General features: G+C 44.3%; 1 protein-coding gene across 1 annotated transcript in view; it reads right to left on the bottom strand.

Annotated features, from left to right (window-relative positions):
- wdr18 (WD repeat domain 18) overlaps positions 1-24,385 on the bottom strand; it is a 70,053-nt gene that overhangs the window by 4,784 nt on the left and 40,884 nt on the right. The window contains exons 6-8 of the mRNA XM_071909079.2: positions 23,338-23,402; positions 19,291-19,415; positions 5,795-5,958 (exon numbers count right to left, since the gene is read on the bottom strand). Of these exons, the coding sequence (XP_071765180.1) occupies positions 5,795-5,958; positions 19,291-19,415; positions 23,338-23,402 (354 nt within the window). The remainder of the gene's footprint in view (positions 1-5,794; positions 5,959-19,290; positions 19,416-23,337; positions 23,403-24,385) is intronic.

Below are 24,385 nucleotides of genomic sequence, written 5' to 3'. Positions count from 1 at the left end.
TGTAAACAGTGTAAACAGTGTGAACAGTGTGAACACAGCGTAAACAGTATAAACAGTGTGATCACAGCGTGAACAGTGTGAACAGTGTGAACACAGTGTAAACAGTGTAAACAGTGTGAACACAGCGTAAACAGTATAAACAGTGTGAACACAGCGTGAACAGTGTGAACACAGTGTAAACAGTGTAAACAGTGTGAACAGTGTGAACACAGTGTAAACAGTATAAACAGTGTGAACACAGGGTGAACAGTGTGAACAGTGTGAACACAGTGTAAACAGTGTGAACAGTGTGAACACAGTGTAAACAGTGTGAACAGTGTGAACAGTGTGAACACAGTGTAAACAGTGTGAACAGTGTGAACACAGTGTAAACAGTGTAAACAGTGTGAACACAGCGTAAACAGTATAAACAGTGTGAACACAGCGTAAACAGTGTGAACAGTGTGAACACAGTGTAAACAGTGTGAACACAGCGTAAACAGTGTAAACACAGTGTGAACACAGTGTGAACACAGTGTGAACACAGCGTAAACAGTGTAAACACAGTGTAAACACAGTGTGAACAGTGTGAACAGTGTAAACACAATGTAAACAGTGTAAAAACAGTGTAAACAGTGTAAACACAATGTAAACAGTGTAAAAACAGTGTAAACACAGTGTAAAAACAGTGTAAACACAGTGTAAACAGTGTGAACATAGCGTAAACAGTGTAAACACAATATAAACAGTGTAAAAACAGTGTAAACACAGTGTAAACAGTGTAAAAACAGTGTAAACAGTGTAAACACAGCGTAAACAGTGTGAACAGTGTGAACACAGTGTAAACACAGTGTAAACACAGTGTAAACAGTGTAAACACAGCGTAAACAGTGTGAACACAGTGTAAACACAGTGTAAACACAGTGTAAACAGTGTAAAAACTGTGTAAACACAGTGTAAACAGTGTAAAAACAGTGTAAACACAGTGTAAACACAGTGTAAACAGTGTAAACACAGTGTAAACAGTGTGAACACAGTGTGAACAGTGTAAAAACAGTGTAAACACAGTGTAAACAGTGTAAACAGTGTGAACACAGTGTAAACACAGCGTAAACAGTGTGAACACAGTGTGAACACAGTGTGAACAGTGTAAACACAGTGTAAACAGTGTAAACATAGTGTAAACAGTGTAAACATAGTGTAAACAGTGTAAAAACAGTGTAAACACAGTGTAAACAGTGTAAAAACAGTGTAAACAGTGTAAACACAATGTAAACAGTGTAAACACAGTGTAAACAGTGTAAACACAGCATAAACAGTGTGAACACAGTGTAAACAGTGTAAACACAGTGTAAACAGTGTGAACAGTAGCGATGTGTGGGTCAATCTGAAGCCCGAGGTCCTGTGGTTTCATCCTCAGCTGGGCGGGTCAGGGTCGACTGAAAATAATACTGAGAACCAGTCTAACAGGACACGCTATGGAATTATAGACTAAATTTCAATGAAATTTAAATGTAATGAACAGAATAAACTTCTCTGATCTGGTTTATCCTCCATCCATAAATTATATCATTACTGCAGCCGTAGTTACACAGCAGTCTTTACCTGGCTGCCTGAATGTTTTTTTTGTGTGTTTGCGGATCGGTTTCAGGTCGTTGTTTTATGCTTATGAAAATGAGTGGAGGGTTCAGACATGCTGATGTGTCAGAGGCGGTCGCAGGCTGAAGAACCTGAACGCATCACTAGTGAACAGATACAGTTTCCCATTCTGTGACAATCAGATGAACTCTGCTGTCAGAAGTGAAGAACATTTACTGTATAAGACAGAATCAGATACACATCTGATGAAATAGGTGGAAATCAGAAACCTGGGGAACACACACACACACACACACACACACACACACTAGATATAGATATTTATTCCAGCTCTTCCACTGAACTGTGGTTTCCTGTGGATTCAGGGAAGTAAAACATTTCTCCCTGTAACCAGAAGGTCACAGGTTCAATCCCCACAACAGAGGCTCCCCCCCCCCCGTCTGTTATTGACTGAACTGACCATTTCATCACTGATCCATCGGATTGATTTAGTGTTAACACATCTGATTAGCACACTAGCTAACGTATCTAGTAGCAGCTAGCGTTAGCATGTTCACATTAACATCAGTGTGTTTGCTGGCTAGTTAGCTAGCTAACAGTTTGTTCAGGTTAACTGAGCTGACTCTTCTCAAGCTACAACTCAGAGGCCCTCATTTATCAATCTAACGTTGAAACCAGCGCAGATCCGAGCGCAGAAATCATCTTACGACAGGGTTCACGTGTGATTCATGAAACGTTCGTATCTCGCCAATCACAGCGTAAGAATGATCGGGTGTTGATAAATGTGCCGGCTGAAAACAATCATTTAACTATCACCCCTAGATATTCTCGGTTCAGAGGCCTCGCCCCTAGAGTTTACGACATGGAGATGCGTAATACGTCCAAGAAGAGAAACTTCTCCGACCTCGAAATAGAAACTCTAACGTCGCAAGTCCAATTGAACCAATTAGTTCTATTTGGCAGCCTGAAAAGTGGCATCAAAGGAAGTCGGAAAAATGCAGTATGGAAAGAAATCACTGCTGCGGTCAACAGCGTTGCCGTCGACAATCAAACTCCAGCTGAGGTTTGAATATTTCATTTATACATCCGTGATATGTATAGCCTATATATATATAATAGCCTACCCATTGCTTTTAATTGCTTAATTTTAATTGCTTGTAATTATGTCACCAGTAGCCTAGCTTAACAAGTATCTCAAAATGAAAGCGAAATTAATCTTATACCAGAAAACTGTTAACCCCGTTAATTGCAAACAATTTGAAAATACCTATTTATGTTAGGGATAGGCTATATGACACATAGTCGATGTAGGCCTTTACAAAATAGAATATTTTGCCATAAGTACATATTTTTAAGTGATGAATATGTGGCTGCATATGCTTAGATGCCAGTCAGAATATGGTCTAATAACAATTCTCCGACTCAGCCAGATTTACTATGCTGCACCGCAAGTCCACGCTGACTCGAAAACTTGCGTACACGAGTTGAGACTTGACGTGAGATTTGATCGTAGCCTCCGCTCATGTCCAAACTGATAAATGCCGAGCTTTGCGTGGAAATGACCGTACGGCCAGTTTTCTGTCGTACGTTCGTTTCGTAAATGAGGGCCAGAGTGTTTTGGAGTAGAGACTAGGGCTAAAGACAAGACAGTTTACTGTGTCACAGTAACCAAATCCACCTTATCACACTATTCACTTTTACTGAGAACGTTACTGAATGGATCTACAGCCACACCACAACAAGCTGACTCAGCTAGCTCTAGGGTTTCCGGATAATTCCTCTTATTGGGTTCAACTATGAGAGATTACTGTGTGTGTGTGTGTGTGTGTGTGTGTGTGTGTGTGTGTGTGTTGGACAGCAGCGCTCCCTGTAAAGCTCTACAGTGAAGTAAGTTGTGAAACCTTCAATACAATCAGTTGTATGATGACAAAAACTAGGAAAATAAGGCCCGGGTTGAAAATAACTGAAATTATCCTTTATCTAACAGACGATTCTCCAATGTTCCTCCCATTAGCCTCTATACTATTAAAATTTTAGTAATGTAATATATAGTGATGGAAATATGTAAAAGCATCTCCTGTGTTGCAGTCTGACCACAAAAGTCCAGAGAATACAGACAAAAACCAGACTGAAGTAATATTTTACTACATTTTATATTACACACAATATGGTAAATTCACATTGTGTGTGTGTGTGTGTGTGTGTGTGTGTGTGTGTGTGTGTGTGTGTTCGTGGGCATGCCCCTGGGTTATACAATATTGTTTTCTGGCTCTCTTATTACCATAAATTTTGTTCCAATAATCTGTTTTCGTCTGGCTTCTGGACGTGTGTGTATGTGTGTGTGTGTGTGTGTGTGTGTGTGTGTGTTAATATCTCCGCAGTGAGAGTCATATTACCAACAGGTTACACACCAGCCATTATGGAAATAACAGACGTCAATCACAGAAACTGTTATAGTTCCTTCAGGGAATTCTGCTGTTCTGTTTCTCCTGCTGAGAAACTGAAGCTCCAGGACTTCAGCAGAGGTTTGACAAGTCAACTCTGCTCCAGTCCCAAGTCAAGTCCAAGTCAAGTCCCAAGTCAAGTCCAAGTCAAGTCCCAAGTCAAGTCCCAAGTCAAGTCCAAGTCAAGTCCCAAGTCAAGTCCAAGTCAAGTCCCAAGTCAAGTCCTAGTCAAGTCCCAAGTCAAGTCCAAGTCAAGTCCCAAGTCAAGTCCAAGTCAAGTCCCAAGTCAAGTCCCAAGTCAAGTCCAAGTCAAGTCCAAGTCAAGTCCCAAGTCAAGTCCCAAGTCAAGTCCCAAGTCAAGTCCAAGTCAAGTCCCAAGTCAAGTCCAAGTCAAGTCCAAGCCAAGTCCAAGTCATTAATGTCAAGTCTCAAGTCTAAATGTAGAACAGCAAGTCAAGTCAGAACAAATCAAGAGTCCAGTATCAATTTAATATCTTAAAGAAAACTAAATATCTAGGACTTTTCAATGCAATATGGTTTTAATAGGATAAAAACTTGGTAAGAGCATCATGAGTTTGATTTCTATAATCAGTTTCAACTTCAATAAATTCAATCATTCCATACAAATTCAGAAAACAGAATTTAAATTCAGTCGTCTGCTGGAACAAATCTCATCACTTTCAATCTAAGTCATTTACACAAACACAAGATCTTTATCTTCCTGGAGAAATGTAAAGTGCATCACAGTTTTAACAGTTAAAGGGTTTTAGGAGTTTTCCTTTAACTCTGAATACTGAAAGTTTAAATTCCTTTCAAATCGTCTCATTTTCTTTGGCTTGAGGCCTGAAATTAAAAACCATTAAATCACTTTTTTCACTTTCATGTGGAAACAGCAGCCGAAAATCAAGGCAGAAACAAAACGCTGCTCATTTCTAGATAAAAAATGTAAAATTAAACCGCCGCTTGCCCTCTGTCACCCGGCCCGTCAGTGACATCATCAGACTGCGACACTGTCAGGAGAATGGAAAGTCTGTACTGGTTTCCACAAAGTTCCAGTAGTTTTCAGTGATTTTTCAGCCTTGTTTAAATACAATTAATGAATTAAACAGTTTGTCCTGTTCTCAGACCAGCTAATCCATCAGTGTCCAGATCTATTACCCAGAGTGCACTGCAGCACCGAGGCAACGTTCAACCTGCACACATTCACATTGAGCCCCAACCTCTCTCTATCACACTCTGTCTCCTTTACCACACGTTATAATAGACTCTCGCCCTTCTCCCTCCCTCCCTTTCTATTTGATCTCTCTCTCTCTCTCTATCTCTCTCTGTCTCTCTCGCTGTCTCTCTCTCTCTCGCTGTCTCTCTCTCTCAATTCAATTCAAAGGGACTTTATTGGCATGGGAAACACAAGTTTACATTGCCAAAGCAAATGTGAAATAAAAACAAAAAATGTACGTACAATAAATAAAGATCTACTAGAATATAGAAATGTGTAACCAGAGCGCTCTCTGTCTCACTCTCTCTCTCTCTGTCTCTCTCTCTCTCTCTCTGTCTCACTCTCTCTCTCTCTGTCTCTCTCTCTCTGCAACACATACAGCAAGTAAATGGCATGTTGGAACATGAAAGGAGAAAGTTACAGATGTGACAAGAGTTTTAAACTGAAACACAACAAACACGCTGATCATCAGTCAGGTCTAAGACCAGCTACTTACTGACTGACTGTCTGTCTGTCTGACAGTCTGTCTGACTGACAGTCTGTCTGTCTGACTGACCTGTGTGTAGAGTCCGAGGCGGAGCCACGCCCCTCCTGACTCCGCCCCCTCCCCCTCTGAGGAGAGCAGGTGGCGGCTGAAGCGAGGCAGAGCAACGGCCGGCCGGCTGTCCGGCAGGAACATGTTGGCCGGAGCCGCCATGATGACGGCGTTGGTGACGGGACCTGAAACCAGACAAACAGGGCACATTAAGCTGCTGCTGCTGGTCAATGTAGTTTTAAAAAAAACTAAGACGTGATGCTGTCCAGCACTGAATGGATGTTAGTGAACTACAACACCCATAATTCATTGCACCTGTGACCCAGCGCATGCTGCTGGTCGGACAGACGAGAAGGAAAGTTTTAAATGCATTTCATCAGTAATAAGCTGTTTGTTATGAATCATATCCATCATGTTAATGTGAATCTCATTAGCTGATTAGAGTCTGAACAAAGCTGATAAACTGAACTGATCAATTAAATGTCAAACAAAGCATTTTCTAACAAATGAAAACTGATCAGTTTGATTAAAGCTATGAAACAGCGATGAACACTCAAGTATAGAATGTTTCAAGAGTTTACAAGTTTTTAATCAACAGCGTTTGTTTCACAGACAAATAAATAAATGAATAGTTTGTGAAGCCGATCTGTGCTGAGCTGATTCTGCTCTTGATAATCAGAGAGGAACTGGAACCACATGAAAACGTTCTGCTGATGTTCTGTTATAGTTATGATGGTTACTGGATTTTCTTCTGCAGTTAAGTAGCAGTCTATATATCTTTCTATCAAAGGTTAATGTTAATGCAAATGTTAATGTAAAGGTTAATATAAAGGTTAATGTAAATGTTAATGTAAAGGTTAATATAAAGGTTAATGTTAATGTAAATGTTAATGTAAAGGTTAATGTAATGTAACAGTAAGGTTAGAGTATACATGTTCTGTTGTGTTTAGGGCCGGGAAAACTAACGCAAGTTTTTGCGAGTAATTTGAAATATTTACCAAAAAAACAACAACAAAAATATAGCTGCATAAAATCAGAAAAAATGACATAATTTGATGCCGTCATAATTTCTACTCTGCCTCATGTCAGCAAAACATGTGAAGTTGTTTGTCCATAGAACAAAACAGCAGCAGTTGCTGCAGACCGTTTCTTTAGTTTCTTTACAGTTTCTTTAGTTTCTTTACAGTTTCTTTAGTTTCTTTACAGTTTCTTTACAGTTTCTTTAGTTTCTTTACAGTTTCTTTACAGTTTCTTTAGTTTCTTTACAGTTTCTTTACAGTTTCTTTACAGTTTCTTTAGTTTCTTTACAGTTTCTTTAGTTTCTTTAGTTTCTTTACAGTTTCTTTACAGTTTCTTTACAGTTTCTTTAGTTTCTTTACAGTTTCTTTAAAGTTTCTTTAGTTTCTTTACAGTTTCTTTACAGTTTCTTTAGTTTCTTTACAGTTTCTTTACAGTTTCTTTACAGTTTCTTTACAGTTTCTTTACAGTTTCTTTAGTTTCTTTACAGTTTCTTTACAGTTTCTTTAGTTTCTTTACAGTTCCAACAACAGCAACAAAAAAAAAAGAAAATCCTCCAATCAGCTCTGCAGCACAATCGAAGTGTTCTGAAGCCAAACTGCACGGCGGGTCCAAAGGTCTAATATTCACATCATGATCTCCTGGATTTTCTGCACCAACCATCACTACAGCAGCAAGTAGGTGCTGCCTTCAAATGCTGTTGGAAATATTGTAATTACGAGTAGAGCGCTCATAAACAAACCAATAAAGTGATAAAAACAAATTAATGTGAATTCAATGACTTGTATTTGGTTCTCTACAGTAAGGCGTTCTGCCAAATGTTCCTCAGCTGCTTCGATGAGATTCTGAGGCAAAAGTAACTCTACACAGAAACGTCTTTCTTGAGTAATAATACAAAGCAAAAAAGTATAAACTGTATGTATTATTTTAGTTTATACAGTACGAATAGATAAAGAATCAGATCTATGAGAAGAATCGACACCAGAATCGGTAGAATCCTGCCGATACGCAGCTCTACTGAAGTGGAAACATCCGGACCTCAGTGGAACCAAGTCTCTGATGTTGATGTGTCATCCTCCCTGATTTTATTTATGCTTCATGTGCTTTTAAAGGCATCAAATAAATAAAATCAGATTCCCCTTCTGTTTTTACCCTGTGGGATAAAAACAACTTCTCACTAAAAGCCACATTAGCCTTCAGTTCATTCTGTTATGAGGCTCAGGCTCCCATGAGGCTCAGCGTCTTCAACTTCTGAACCTGACAGACGACCTTTTATTGGTCCGTTACTGTCAGTCTTCCACAACCAGCCTGCAGATCACCCAGCAGCCACCTGTCTGCGTCCGGCCGGCACCGAGGGAAAACACCAGGACTGAGAGGCATGATGGGACGGAGAGATGCATGATGGGACGGAGAGAGGCATGATGGGACGGACGGACTGTTCTCTCTCACTGTTTTGACCCGACTTCCCTGTCGTGTCGTTTTTCTTTAAATCTTCCAGAAGGAAGATTCCTGAACTCTGAGATCTTGGTATTGAAGCTCATTCTGCTGTCGACCCTTCAGCTGACCAACATGACGATGTAAAAGATTTTCTATGAAGCAGAGAAGCTCGACGGAGAATATTGATTTGGTGTTGGAGAGCAGAGGCGTTCAGGAGAAACCGATCCAGCTCCTGATAATCAGTAAAACAACAGAATAAATATGATCAAATGACAAAATTAGGATGAATTATTCTAGAGTTCGGTCCAAGCGTGCTTCAGTAAACGCCCGAAGACAATTCACTCATTTTCAGTGCTACAAACAGAGATCTGGTGGATCTTTGAAGTGATGTCACTCCTCGGTCGATATCGTCTTGCGTTAGTATTCAGGTGGTCTTCCCTAACATGAAGGCCGAGTCCAGAACCTGAAGCCGATGAAACTTTTATCAGGTCAGAAGCTGGAAGGTGACAGGAGGCCGAACTCAAGAAGCCAATATCAAACCGAGAAGTAAAAACAAAACTCAACTTTAAAAATCAATGAGATGAAAAGTTTCAGAGCTTTGGTGTAAAATAAATATTTATTTCAGATTTCTTCATTTCTCTCTGTTTCCTTTCATCTCTTAACAGGATTTATATTATTATTATTGTTATTATTATTATTATTATTATTAAAGTCAAGCGAGGTACTATTTGCAGGATACTGAGCCCTTACTATCCTTACTGGACACTTTTTGTCAAGTTACATAACAAAATCTTTGGTTGTATTTGTGCGATAAAACAAATCACTGCATCACTGCAGGAGCTTCTTGTCCAACACGAGTCAGTCGACAGTTTCTCTACATCACCAGAGAATAAACAGGCACTCTGCTGAGGAGAGCGAGGCTTTAATGGAACAGACAGAAACAGGCTGACACCTTTAATTTTCATCTTTAAAAGCAGATTAACGTGGAAAACTGCAGCAGGATTTATCTTTAAGCCTTTTCATTCTCACACCAGTCAACATGACAAGTTAAAACATTGTGGAGTAAATCTGAACTGTGTGGCTGCTGCTTCACAAACAGCTGACAGTAAAACCCAAATCCATTAATTAGATATGAATTCAAAATAACTGAAATGAAATGGGAAATAAAATCCCACTGGAACAGTCACTTGAATTTGTATCACCTGCTGAAAGTAAGTTCTCTCCTGACAGTCAACCAGTCAGTCAGCCAGCCAGCCAGTCAGCCAGTCAGCCAGCCAGCCAGCCAGCCAGTCAGCCAGCCAGCCAGCCAGCCAGTCAGTCAGCCAGTCAGCCAGCCAGTCAGCCAGCCAGCCAGTCAGCCAGCCAGCCAGCCAGCCAGCCAGCCAGCCAGTCAGTCAGCCAGTCAGCCAGTCAGCCAGTCTAGTTGAAAACGTTTACTCGCTCACTTGATCGATTGGTCGTTACTCGGCCGGCTGCGACAACAAGCTTCAGGAAAGAGGAGAAAACAACAACAAGCTGCTGCTGTGTGTTTGTTTACATCATCACGTCTCACGGAAATCTCCACATCGCACACGTTAGTTTCAGGATTGGTTACAGGGTCTGAAATCGCTTATTGCAGGTTTAACATCATGGTTTGAACCGGTTTGTCTGTGGTTCTTCAGAGTGAGGATGAGGAGGAAACAGGTGATGAAGATTGTCTTGTATTTGATGGTAAATCTGTTTCCCCAAGGAGGATTTACAAGGTGGGCGAGCGTCCGCCTACACCATTCAGCACAATAACTCTCTCTATCGCCATCTCTTTCACACACACACACACTGACACACACACACACACACACACACACAGCAGCAACGAAAGTGAGTCACACATTGGCACAGCCATTGTGCTAAAGGGAGTTGGCTTGTAAAATCTCTGTCCCTGGGATGCTAAATGTTATTTCCATTTAATTAACCTTTCTTCTTTAAAGCTTTTCTTAAAAAAGGCATTATGACTAAGAGGATCATTAGCCAACAGCGGCTTCGCCACAGTCCTTTAAGTTGGGAACTCTTCTTCTGCTGCTAGCTGTAGCATCGACACCGAGGTACAAAGAAACCCTAATTGAATGTTCGGGACTCGGCTTCCAAAAACCTCTTAAGTCGTCAGCTGCAGTAAAATCCTTCACACTAAGTTCGGCTTCAGTGGATTCACATTCACATTATCCGCCCCGAGGTCCGGGACGTCCGGTCAGAACTCTGCTGAAATATTTAATTTAGGGGAGCAGGGTGGCGTGGTGTTTAGGTTCAAACCCCCGACCTGCTGAGTCCCCACCAGCTCCAAGTTGACCTCTGACCTCTGACCTCCATGTGGAGGGGGCAAGAGAGAAGATAATGTCCCTATGGGGATCAATCAAGTATCACCTTAATATTATTGCATTAACATTCTAAAATGTTCGACTCTGTATTTGAAATAATTGTAAAAATGATGTGCATGAAACAGAAACAGCAGCTCGGTTCAGCCTGAGGAGAGAGAGCGTTCTGGAGCTTTAATCTGCAGGAGAAGATCTGTAGATCTGAAGGAGACGATCTGTAGGAGAAGATCTGAAGGAGAAGATCTGCAGGAGACGATCTGAAGGAGAAGATCTGTAGGAGAAGATCTGTAGATCTGTAGGAGAAGATCTGGAGGAGACGATCTGAAGGAGACGATCTGTGGGAGAAGATCTGAAGGAGAGGATCTGTAGGAGAAGATCTGTAGATCTGTAGGAGAAGATCTGCAGGAGAAGATCTGCAGGAGACGATCTGAAGGAGACGATCTGTAGGAGAAGATCTGCAGGAGAAGATCTGCAGGAGAAGATCTGTAGGAGAAGATCTGTAGATCTGTAGGAGAAGATCTGTAGGAGAAGATCTGTAGATCTGTAGGAGAAGATCTGCAGGAGAAGATCTGCAGGAGAAGATCTGTAGGAGAAGATCTGTAGATCTGTAGGAGAAGATCTGCAGGAGAAGATCTGCAGGAGACGATCTGAAGGAGACGATCTGTAGGAGAAGATCTGTAGATCTGTAGGAGAAGATCTGCAGGAGAAGATCTGTAGGAGAAGATCTGTAGATCTGTAGGAGAAGATCTGTAGGAGAAGATCTGTAGATCTGTAGGAGAAGATCTGCAGGAGAAGATCTGCAGGAGAAGATCTGCAGGAGAAGATCTGCAGGAGAAGATCTGTAGGAGAAGATCTGTAGATCTGTAGGAGAAGATCTGCAGGAGAAGATCTGTAGGAGAAGATCTGCAGGAGAAGATCTGCAGGAGAAGATCTGCAGGAGAAGATCTGCAGGAGAAGATCTGTAGGAGAAGATCTGCAGGAGAAGATCTGCAGGAGAAGATCTGCAGGAGGAACAGATGCTGCAAATCTTCTGACAAACGGCGGTTGAATCACGGGCAAAAACACCGAACAACATGACGACTTGGATCAGCGATACGATGAATAGAGAAGAAAGAGGGTGACGGCTTGGGAAACTGTTTGGAATTTACCAAATCAAAACAATAAAATGGGTTGCTGTGCTGAACTAAATCCACACAACCTCAATCTACACAGCCTTCAACTACAATTTAATCTACACAGCTTTCTCAAAAAGATTTTCATTCCCTTCATTTCAGCTTATCAGCGGACCCAGAAAGACAGAAAGGCGAAACGTCTCCTCCAGTCTGTACATTCATCTCCGTCTGCTTTCGATCTGTAAATCAGCAGCTGCAGACGGAGCAGAGCGGAGGTTCTGCCAGAGCCGCTTCACACCAACTGAGGTTCAAATGAGAGAAAAACCTGAACATGTGGGAGTTGATTTATTGCTTCTCAGTCGTGGGCCGGGAGCAGACAACCTTCACCCGTTACATCGCTTGGCGTACTAAATCCCTCCTCAATGGCAGGTTTTGGTTCTGAGTCTATAGAGTCTCCCGGCCTCCGGTCTGACAGCAGACCCAGACTCTGCTGTCACTCACATCGCTCGCTTTTAAATACTTCCAGTCTCTGGATTGTTCAAAGTGATCTGAACTAGATTACCTCGAGGATCAATTTAAAAGGCAGCCGGACTACAAACCGCTCTGGATACAGTAATGACTAAAGGAGCTGCGTCACAGTTATTGACGAACGTATTGACAGATGTCTAGTAATTAATAAGGAAGGGTCCTCATTTGCATATTGCTGCAAAACTAAACAGTGCAGATCAAGATTAATGAGACCAGCAGACCAGCAGTCAGAGGATCCAGACAGACCGCTTCGCTCCGGTCTGTCTGGATCCTGCCGTCTCCTGCAGAACTTCAGCATCAGATACCAAACAACCATCCAACTCTGTGACTCTGGCTGAAACCTTCTGCACACCGCAGTCTGAAGGCCCAGTGACAGAGTGATGTAGACTGACAGTCTACTGTCTATGTGTAGAGTCAGTACTGTACTGTACTGTACTGTACTACTGTGTCAGTTGTCACTGTGTCTCTGCACCGTCTGCAAGACCTAATCCTGTTTCATTGGACTTGGAGGAGAAAGTGATTCTGATTCAGATTGTGAAGCAGGTAAGGAAACAGATACTGGTGGAAACAGACTGGTGGAAACAGACTGGTGGAAACACACTGGTGGAAACAGATACTGGACACTGTTCTCTGATGAAGAGCCTCAATTCTCCCAAAGACACTGAGACCCGGACAGTAAAAACAGGAGGTGGGTTGACTCTGGGCAAATCCAGTCCGGCTGTTAATTGTGCGATTTTAAAGCCTCCTGCATAAACACCTGCTTCACTCATTTTTCTTATTATTGGAGAAGAGATAAGACCACAGTGACAACGTGTAACAGGAATAAAAACCTTTATCAACTAAATTGCCGGCAGGTTGTGTATTTCCCTCCTTATCTGTATCCGTAGCAGTCGAAACATCAGGTGACGAGTCCGCATCAGCAGAAAGGAGCATTGATTTAAACATTAAAGGAACAGATCCAGTAAAACTAGACAGAGCCTCGCTCCATCAGTGAGAGCTACACAGGAACCAAACTGTCCAATCCTCATGTTCAGTCTCATTTCCATGCGTGGAGAATCGCCGCCCTTACATCCCAATTTCAGCTCGTCTTCCACCAAAAGAGGAGCTGAATAATGCATCGAGCTGAAAGAGCTGAGCAGCAGAGACAAGAGAACAGATGAGAAAGAGGCAGAAGAAGAAAGGTGAGGTGAAGCGGCGGCAGCGGGGTGACCCAGCAGGTAGAGAGGCCGTCCCGCGACCCCGAGGTCGTACGTTCGATCCTCACCGCCGTCAATATGTCCGTCGACGTCCCCACGTCCCGTCGAAGAGTCCTTGAGCGAGACGCTGTGCCGCCGCCTGTCCGCTCATTACAAGTCGCTCCAGATAAGAGCTTCAGCTAAATGACTAAAATGTAAATGTAAACTGACAGCGCCCCAAATGGGAAGGACAAAGACAAAAACAGGAGACAAGTCCGAACGTTGGCAGTACGGGCGAACGGACACGCCCCTCAATTAATATGAGAATGGGTCAATGAAAGCCAAAAGGGTGCCGTTCATTTATAATATAATCCCCGGAGTCCAACGACGCACCTCATGAATAATTCAGAGGAAGAGAGAGTGCCAAACGAGGATGGCAATAAACCTCAACAGTACACAGAGAAATGTCAGATAGTTCTGCTCCAGCTCTTCCTTTCTCTCCTGTCTGTTGCTGTTTCAGTGAGTCAAGAAACACGCAAGCAACTTTCTGCAAAGCAGCAACTTGTTTTATGAAGCGCAGAACAAAATGACCAAACAGGGAACATGTTATGCTTTTGGTTTTGTACATGAGGAAATTAAGATGGAAGAGATTTTGGGTTTCCCGTCTGCTACTGGTTCTCAAACTGTGGTCCAGGGACATCTCGGGGTCCTTGAGGGGCTTCCATGGGTCCTTGGCAAGGTTCCAGGGGGTTTTGAGGGGTTTCCATCGAGCAAAATGAGTAACAACAGCTTAATTTGACTTTAATTTCATTCAATAGAAATTAGAGTAGAAACATGATGAATCTATCATCACTTATCTCCCTGTACAGTGTAGACAGTCAGTTCTGTACCAAACTGTTTCCAACACTGAAACTCTTCCATCTGGGACAAAATGTTATCAAAGGCTTAGAGGAGCAGTTTGTATGAAGACACCAGCGGAGGGAGAGTATATTTATTCCTTGTTGTGGTAATAAGAGCCGGCTAATTATCTCCCACTCAATTACAAATATCGATCCGGCCGCTTGGCTCCCACTCCTGGAATTACACTAATGGTCCAGCGCTCCTCCAACACACAGCCATAAATAATGTCAGCTGCCAACAGGGCTTCCACTGGGGTGTGTGTGTGTGTGTGTGTGTGTGTGTGGGGGGGGGGGGGACAGGCTTTATAAACCATAGTTGGACATGAACAGATCGGTGTGTGCAGTAGATACAGATGCTGTTTAGGTTCCACTGATGCTGTCAGACTGATATCATCAGACTGATATATTTCATACAGTCTTCTACTGGTTTCTACTGGGAGCTGACCGGTACAACACAGTCTGCTACTGGTTTCACCTCTAAGCTCCGCCCCCAGTGACAAACAGGCCTTTCCTCCGTCTGCCGCCTCACATCAGTGAGTTCAGGCGAGTCGGTCAGACTTCAGGCCGTGGCGATGCGGCGGACAGAGACTCTGATGCGGCGGACAGAGACTCTGATGCGGCGGCACCTCGGGATGAACTCATGATGCCGGCTCGCCATCGCACTTTAAGTGGCAGCTAACAAGACTGAGAGGGAAAGAGCTGCAGATAATGTCAGAGTGAAGAGTGGTGCTGCGAACGCCTCCGGAGACAGACTGCTGCTGCCAGAGGGACAGACAGGCGGGGGGGGGGGGGGGGGGGGGGAGACAGGCAGGGAGGGAGGGAGGGAGGGGGGGGGGGGGGGGGGAGGAGGGAGGGGAGAGAAATTATCATCACGTCGCCCTTCAGCAACTTACTTGATCCTCAACTCAGTGAAACCAGTAGAAGACTGTGTTGTACTGGTCAGCTCCAGTAGAAACCAGTAGAAGACTGTGTTGTACTGGTCAGCTCCAGTAGAAACCAGTAGAAGACTGTGTTGTACTGGTCAGCTCCAGTAGAAACCAGTAGCAGACTGTGTTGTACTAGTCAGCTCCAGTAGAAACCAAACATCCAGCGCTTTTTCCAACATGGAGAGATTTGAGTGGAAGCTTCTCTCGACCAATCAGTTTTAAGTGTCATTCAGAAAGGAAGAGGCGTTTCTTTTCAGGATCAACTCTCCGCTGCTTCTGTCTGTCCTCAGCAGTCACGGCGCTGCGTCACATGACCGACAAGGAACAGTCACGCTGCGTCACATGACCGTCCGGGAACAGTCACGGCGCTGCGTCACATGACCGACAAGGAACAGTCACGCTGCGTCACATGACCGTCCGGGAACAGTCACGGCGCTGCGTCACATGACCAACAAGGAACAGTCACGGCGCTGCGTCACATGACCGACCGGGAACAGTCACGGCGCTGCGTCACATGACCGACCAGGAACACGCCTGCTTCAGGAAGGATGTGTTTAGAGGATTAGAGGTTTTGGCAGAGTGACGAGCGGCGGGCAGAGTGGGAAGACAGAGAGGTCGTTTGAAGTCTGAACGCCTTCAGACGGAGGATTTGGTTAATTACAAAATGCCACTCATGATCTGCCGGGTGAGTCTGCTCCGCCTGTCAGACGCTTATTATGAATGAAATCTGAAAACAGTAAAACCTCTGAGACGGAGAGACGGGGCCGGCGGAGCGGAGACCGGCCGGCTCTGAACGAACATTGTGAGGAAGGCTAAGGAGCCGGGAGCTAATTATTTCCAACAAGTGGATTAACCATCACCTTCCCTTCCAACAGGCTCCGCCCCCGCCATCCCTCTGCCTGTCAGCAGGAAGAGACGCGACACCAACCAGCTGCAGTTTAACTTCTTTCACGTGTTTTAACTGCAGTATTGAACTGTGCTACATTTTAAATTCCATCTACTACAGAGTAAAAAACTCACCATGAGCTTTACATTAGAAACTGTGAAGCAGTAAGCTCCGCCTTCTGTACTCCAAGAACATTACAACAAACACAAAGAATTATTTGCAAATAATACTTTACAGTAGTAATCACTAAAAAATGGTGAATTAATAATTTTGAATACGATTTACGATTTAATGGTTAACTAACAACTGCTTGAAGATTAGTTCATTTCCTACATTGTTTATTAATTAATATTTGAATCATTAATTAGTGACATGTTAAATCAATCATGCATGCACTGAATCATAAATTAAAACAATGATTCATGATTTCCATAGTTAACAATTTGTTAGTCATTTGTTATTACCCACTAATTGCTTATTGTTATTGTTATTAATCACTTTTAAACACCTAATTATTAATTAGCTACCTAATATTAATGAATGGTTAACTGGGCCTGTATTATGATGATGCAACTTGTTTACAGTGTTTGGTAAATAGTTGACGAATGGTGAATTTCTTAGCAGCCACTCAGATCGTTTTCCGGTCCTGAGAAACCGAGCTGCTGCACATTAAACCAAACGCTCTTCATGGTTTTAATACACACCTCATTTCCCAGCCTGCTTTGTTTGTCACGCTGCCCATTTTCAACCCTCCACTCCAATTTTCCGCCTCCTCTCTTGGCTTTGTTGCCGTTCGGGCCGCGGAGCTTAGAGGAGCGGGGTAAAATGAGCAGAGGGACGAGGCGGGAAAGGTTTTTTTAATTGCCTTCATGATTAGGAAAGCCCTTTGAAGAGAGATGCCAACATCAGCGGCGCCGGAGGCTCGGAGCAGAGAGCCGTGGAGATTTACCGGCCGCGGCGAGCGGCCGGAAACTCTGACGACTCAATTACAGCCGGCTCGTCCGACGAGTCGCGTGGCACACAGGCTGCGGGCCGGAGACAGGTTGATGTCCTCCCCAGATCAAAAAATAAGGAACCAGAGCGACTTGGACAGAATCCAGGAAGACAAATCAAGCCCCGGGCCAGCAGAAAGAAACCAGAAGAAACCGACAGGGGAAACACTAGACAGTCCGTCGCACTGCAGAGGAAGAGCGAAGCCGCTCAGAACACGAACCAGAGGAAGAAATATAACACAAAGATGAAAAGGCTGGTGTAGAAAAGAACCATATCCATGATTACCGAGTTTTAAGATCTCTAAACTGCAGTATGACAGATAGAAGAATCAAAAGGGTCAAAAATTAAATGGAAAAAAAACTAGAATGAGCCCCGAGGCACAAGAATGAGAATCAAACCGTTACTATCACTCTGAATCTAAAGGCCCATTCACACCTAGAGCGACAACTATAAAGATAACTATAAACTATAAGGACATGCTGTTGCTCAAGCGTTCACACTGCAGCGATATCGCCGCCGAATGTTCAGAGAGAAAATGGAGCATGATGACTTTACCGACGTGCTTTTATTTTACTCGCTCGCTAAAGTAAACAACAACACAGCCGAAGGATTTGGGTTCATGGATCGCCGCAAAAGAGAGAGGAGCTGGCAGATAATAATGTTCTTTTATTATTATTTATTAATGCGCTTTCATGACATTATTGTGCTTTGTTTATATCAGAGCAAATGGTCCTAATGGTCACCAAGTGAAGCTATTCATGTCTTTACCAGGAGACTGAACACCATCTACTGTGGATCAAAGAGGCGTCTCCATGTTGAGAGAAACATCTGAACGTCACTGTGGCTGAACGGGTTTCAACAGGATACTGGAGGGACACGTGTTGTTGCCTCCCGGTCATATTGAAAACATAAGATAATAGCGCATTTGCGGTCAGGTTGGCCAAGACATGATGCTATTTTCTTAGCATCATGCTAGCAAAAGTCAGCGAGTTCACTAGCTTCCAGGTCAGTAAAGCTCTTCATCCCGACCGGTTTGTCACGTTTCCCTTCAGCATGTTTAGAGCCGATGGTCTTTGTCAGATCGCTCCAGTTCCTCTGGACTTCTGTCAGTTCCTCAGCAGCATCACTGCAGTGAAATACCGAATTCTCCCACCGCTTCCTTTGTAGAACTTTAGTCTGATTGGTTGAAAATGTTTTATCGTTGTCTCTACCGCCAGAAAAATCACTCTGAGATGGAACCAAGAATATAGTTATAGTTTGGATGTTTTTATAGTTATAGTTGTAGTGTGAACAGACATTCTATTTACTTAAAACGATTGAAATCTTTTTATAGTTATAGTTATCTTTATAGTTATCGTTCTAGATGTGAATGGGCCTTCAGTCTTAATGGAACACGTTTCCTCAGGCTGCAGCGACAGGTTGGATAGTAGATGATGAGTCTGATGTTTGGATGGAAAACACTCCAGTTCATCCAGAACCTTCCTGGCTCCTGCCAGACTTCATCTGCTCAGCAGCAGGACGTTAATACAGAGAATAAAGTTTATCATCACTCTTTCCTTCACTGCTTCCAACCAGACGGACAGAGAGAACCGCTAAAACCAACATGAGGCTAACGCTAACCCAACCCAGCTACCAATATAACACTAACTTCATATATACTGTATATACACACTGTATATACTGTAACTAACTTCATATAACAGACCCATATAACTGACGTAACCCACTGAGCTAGACAGATGATTCAAAGAAGTATAGAGCAGGGAAACATAATGCCATTCTTCTATTTGTATCATGTATGATGGTCCTGTTGATCAGAATGTGTCATATGAATCACTGCAATGGTTCTGAAATTATCTACATGGTGTTTGTCATTTAAGCTTTGGGGTAAAACCGTCTTAGTTGTTCTAAGATCACTGGAAGTCTCTTATAGCCTGCTGGCTAGTTAGCTAGCAACGAGCTACAACAGAGTAGTGGAGACTAAAGGCAGAACAGCTGGTGTGAGTTCAAGTTCAAGTTCAGCAGCAGTAAATGTAAACTAACAGATGAAGAACACACGTCACTTCACATCATGTGACGTCAAAACTCCAGTCAGCAGAGTTAGAACAGAGTTAGGCTTAAACAGACTGGCTTGTTGAAATTCGTTTGGTTTGTGTCGGAGCGGTCGGAGGCAGGCGACGTGGGGGCGGAGCTTACCTTTATGGGTGATGCAGCGAATGCTCTGCTTGCTCTGGACGTCCCACAGTCGGACCGTCTCATCATGGGAGCCTGACAGGAGGAGCGTCCCGTCCATCGACACTGACAGACAGGTCACCAGGTTCCTGAGGGAGGAGGCGGAGTCAGCTAACATTAATATTAACAAAAAATCAGTCTCAGTCTCATTTTGTGCTGATGATTAAAAATGATATGACCAGCTGCAGCAGGAACCAGCAAGCAGTACTAAATATTACTGCAGTACTGATGTCCGACTGTCAAACTACCATAAAGTACCAACTACTACCTAACACTTTGATCTAACCTGCCAGCTGCCTGTGAACCATGAAGCCCCGCCTTTTCTTCCTTGTGATTGGTTGGTTCATGAAAACATCGGTCCACATCATATCGTCTCTAAAACTTTAGAAAGCTCTCTGCTCTTACTGAAAAGAAGCCAGACTTTTTAAAACAACCACTTTCCTCTCTCAGCCAGCAACCGATTATTAACCTTTTTTTTTTTTTTTTTAAGATTTATTTTAGGCATTTTATGGTTTTTATTGATAGCGACAGTGTGAGAGAGAGACAGGAAGATATGGGAGAGAGAGAGGGGAGGACATGCAGCAAATGACTGCGGGCCTTATGGTACGCGCTCTACTCGGTGAGCCACCGGGGCGCCCACATTAACCTATTATTAACCCATTATTAACAGATTATTAACCGATTATCAGCCAATTATTGTCGACGAGGACTCCCCGGAGCCTCGTCCCTCCGCCCCGGTTCGGCACGCCGCCGGTCTGCCACCGCCCGACGGCCTCAGAAAAGAGCGTCGATGAGATGTCCTCTGTCCGCTGATGCTGCTTCGGGCGCCTCTGCGGCCCCGCTCCCTTCTTCGGTGCGGCAGGATTTCCCGTCGGTGATGACGACAGCCGTCGGGATCATCAACATGCAACTTCCTCCGAGTGTGTGGAAGCGTCGTGTCCGGAGCCTCTCGGAAAGAGAAAACACTGATTCCTGGCCTCGTCATTTTTGCCGTCAGACGTCTGGCATCATGGCATTCCCCCGCTTGACGACGCACTGGCCGCCCATTTCTCCTGGCTCCACTACCAGGTCAGGGAGCAGACGAGAGCTGCAGAGAGCTTGTGGTTGTGGCGTTACGCAGGGGCCGACATCGTGTCGAGGGGCGGGCCCCCGGTGGACGAATGGAGGTCACACCCCGACGAAGTGGACCGGATTGGATCTTTTTGCCTCAAGGCAAAACGGCCACTGTCCGCTACGGTTCTCTCTGCTTCACCGAGACAATCCACTCCTGGGACGCGTTCGCACACGAGCCATGGCCAAGAACGCCGCTTTACGCCTTCCCTCCTCTCCGTCTCATTCCTCCCTTACTGCCGAGGATACGACAGGAGAGGCCGTCTACCGTCCCGGCAGCTCCGGACCGCACGACGGCGCCGCGGTACGCAGAGATGACACAGCTGCCGGCGGCTCCGCCCTGACTCTGCTCTGTCGCAGGGGAACGGAGCGACGGGCTCGAGGCCGACTCCGGGTCAGCCTCAGGTTTGTTCCTGAGAGGGACAGACTGATGCCTGCTGGCTTGTCTGCGCAGGTAGTGCAGACTATCCACCATCCAACTACAAAGCAAAATGGCTGAGTTTTCAGAAGTGGTGCGGGGAGAGAGACGTTGATCCACTGAACTGTTCAGTTAGATCTGTTCTCCCTGTTCTCCAGCACCTGCTGGATAGGGGACTGGCGCATTCTACTATTAAAGTGTATGCATCAGCAATCTTCTCTTGTCATGAGGGGTTTGGTGAGAGGTCAGTTTTTTGGCCGTCCCCTCATGAAACGGTTTCTGCTGGGGACTAAGAGGAAACGGCCTGTGATGCGGTCCATTGCCCCCCCAGGGTTAGAGGGTTAGGGGGTTAGAGGGTTAGGGGGTTAGAGGGTTAGAGGGTTAGGGGGTTAGTAGGGCGGTGAGGTGCGGGAGAAGGCCGACCTGCTGCACAGTGTCAGTCAGTCCAGGCGATAAGCACAACTTGTTGTCATGTTGCGTGGCGACAGGGAGCGAAGTCATCGAGCTTCGCCCCCTAAGCATAAGAGCCCGTTAGAGGGCGGAGCCTGTGTGAAATATAACGATAGTTACGGATTGTAACTCTAGTTCTATGATCACAGGCTTCACCCTCTCACGAGTCACCTGTCGCTCCACGAGTCGCTGAAGACTCGGTGGATGGCGAGCGAGAGGCCGCTCGTAATTTATAGAGCGATGCTCCATAGAATGAACAGGCTCATCCTGATTGGCTGAGTATGTCAGTGTGCTGAGGGGAATACATGAGTGGTTCAGCATAAGAGCCCGTTAAGAGGCGGAGCCTGTGATCACAGAACTACAGTTACAATGTGTAACTATCGTTTGTCTTGAATGAAGCCTGACATTCGCATCTCAAAACTCCTCAGAGAAGTTAATCACGTTGTTTGTGTGTGTGTGTGCGCGCGTGTGTGTGTGTGTGTGTGTGTGTGCTAACAGAGAGGAGACATCTCTTCCCAGCCTTATATCCACCTAGAAGCCTTAAATCAGTGTGGGAGTGTTTTGGGTTCAGGATGACCGGAGGGTTGATATCCAATTTGAAAACCTGCAGACAGAAAGAGTCAAAGTGCCAAAGGCTCCAACAGATTTAACTCACAGCATCTTCCACATCAACATCCAACCTGCATCATCAAGTTCAGCTAAAAACATGAAACATCGTCCAGGTTTCTGTTCACTGCAGGTTTGGAAACCAAACAGCAACACTTCTACAACCAAACACTCCGATGCATTTAATTTAATTACATTACATTTAAATTTCTCTGTATTTAAAAAAAGTCTCATCAAACTGAATGACAAAATGTACAAATGTTAGAGAAGATTCGTTAAGGCTGAACAAATCCGATCCTGAACATTTCCATCCAGCAAGCAGCTTTACTGCAATGAGACTTGGTTTTCAAGTGCGCTGAAGATGAAGGAACAACTGGAAACTAGTTTTAAAACTAGTTTCCAGTTAACTAGTTTTAGAAGTTGGACTGAAGAGTGTTGCTCGGTGGACTGGAACACCAACATGAAGAAAATATCTTCAGTTTTGTTCTACGATGTGTGAAGCTTTGCATGAAACCAAGGAAACAGTTCTCACAGTGACTGGCAGGAACTTCACACAGAAAAAGCAGAATAAAGAAGTCAGTGTAATTCTTAAAAGCTTCATAACATTTCATGTGTTCTTTTAATTATTGCACCATATAAGTTCTATGTAAAACCATTTGAGCATGTTGCTATAGAGAACCTTTCTAAAAGGATTCTTACACACCAAAAGAGGTTCTGCTAAAGGCTAAAAGCCTAAAGAACCATCCCCCCCCCCACACACACACACACACACACACACACACACACACACACCCCGCCCCCTCGGCGCTCCCTCAGACCAAACAGAGTCAGATTAGGTTTCACCGGCAGGCAGAGTCCAGCGCCGAGCGGAGAGCTTCCCCAAGGAGACCGCAAGGGCATTACATACACTTAACCCCCCCCCCCCCCCCCCCCCCCCCCCACACACACACACACACACACACACACACACACACCCCACAGCATTAGAAAACATCACCAAACCTCCAGCATGGCTGCTGTCAGAGGACAAACAGAGTAGACAGACTGAACAGAGACAAAGTTTGAAATGTTGGAGGAAACCCATTATATAATAAACTGTATGTTTAGTGTATGTTACATGATACTGTATGTTTCTGTATGTTACTGTATGTTTCTGTATGTTACTGTATGTTTCTGTATGTTACTGTATGTTACTGTATGTTTTCTGTATGTTACATTTGTTTCACAAACCTAGTACTGATCAGATGGGAGTGTAACAGTATATTCTGCGGAGCGAGAGAAGAAAGATGCTGAGTTCTCTGAATGAAAAGCAGCCGAAATGTTAGACTGAAAACTGATTGAAACTGTTTAGCTAGTGAAGGCTGGTCCAGTCCGTCATTATTTGAATGAAGAAATAAAAAACATTTAGCCCCGCCCCCTCGTCTCACCTGTGTCCTTTGAACACCTGGTTCCCGTCGTTGTCGGACTGGAAGGCCTTCTCCCGACTCAAACTCTGCAGATTCAATAGAAACAATTCGTCTGTCAGTAGAAACCGACACAGAGTCAAACTGCAGTTCAAACATTAACTGATAAAACTGATGCTGATTATGTTGCAGCTGCTCCTCTTCCTCTTCAGGCTTTAAGTTGCAGGGTTTTTGGTCCCGCTCCGAACTGCTTTGATCGATTTCCTTAATTGCATCAATTAAGGATTGTGTTGCATCAGAAGTGCAGCTAAGAGACGAGGCGGGGCGAACGGAGAGCGGACGACTGGATCTGACTATGACCAACAAGCTTCATTACAGCGCGTCTCCACTCACTGAGCCTCCATTAAACATGACAAGTGGACTTAAAAGGAAAGGGATTTGGTCAGAATCCTACTTATTAATTCTCACTGTTTGTTTGAACGCGGCCGGCGCTCGCTCGCCGTGTCGCCGACGAGAAACGACCAGACTGAATGAGAAATCCCAAACACGTATTTTAAAGCATCTCAATGTTGAGAGTAATGAGTCTAATCCGCCGCTCTGCCAGCAGCCTGTTCATGTGAAAGAAAATCAAACGTTTGAATCCACAGCGGCTTTCTGGGAACATTTAGCGCTCAGAAAAGATGTTTCTCTGCGACACAAAGAGACTCGGCAGGATCAGACTCCAAACCGCCGGTCTGTCAGAAGACTGCTGTGTTCAAACATGACGAGTCCAGCTCCGGGAAAACTATCTGGACTAACGGGGTGAGGTGTGTGTGTGTGTGTGTGTGTGTGTGTGTGTGTGTGTGTGTGTGCACTCCACCTGCCTCTTATTCTGCCCTCATCTTCCCTGCTGAGTTACAGACATTACATCTTGACTCACTCCTCACATCAGACCTCTGCCCAGCTGGAATCTGCTTCATTAGACTGATTCAGGATCAGAGTTTAATAAAGCAGATTAGACTGATTCAGGATCAGAGTTTAATAAAGCAGATTAGACTGATTCAGGATCCGTTCAGACTTCAGTCGCTCTTCA

This window comes from Centroberyx gerrardi, chromosome 9 (genome assembly GCF_048128805.1).
Source record: "Centroberyx gerrardi isolate f3 chromosome 9, fCenGer3.hap1.cur.20231027, whole genome shotgun sequence".
Classification (NCBI taxonomy): Eukaryota; Metazoa; Chordata; class Actinopteri; order Beryciformes; family Berycidae; genus Centroberyx; species Centroberyx gerrardi.
Note: the sequence above shows the minus strand (reverse complement) of the source record. Positions and strands in the feature narration are given on the sequence as shown.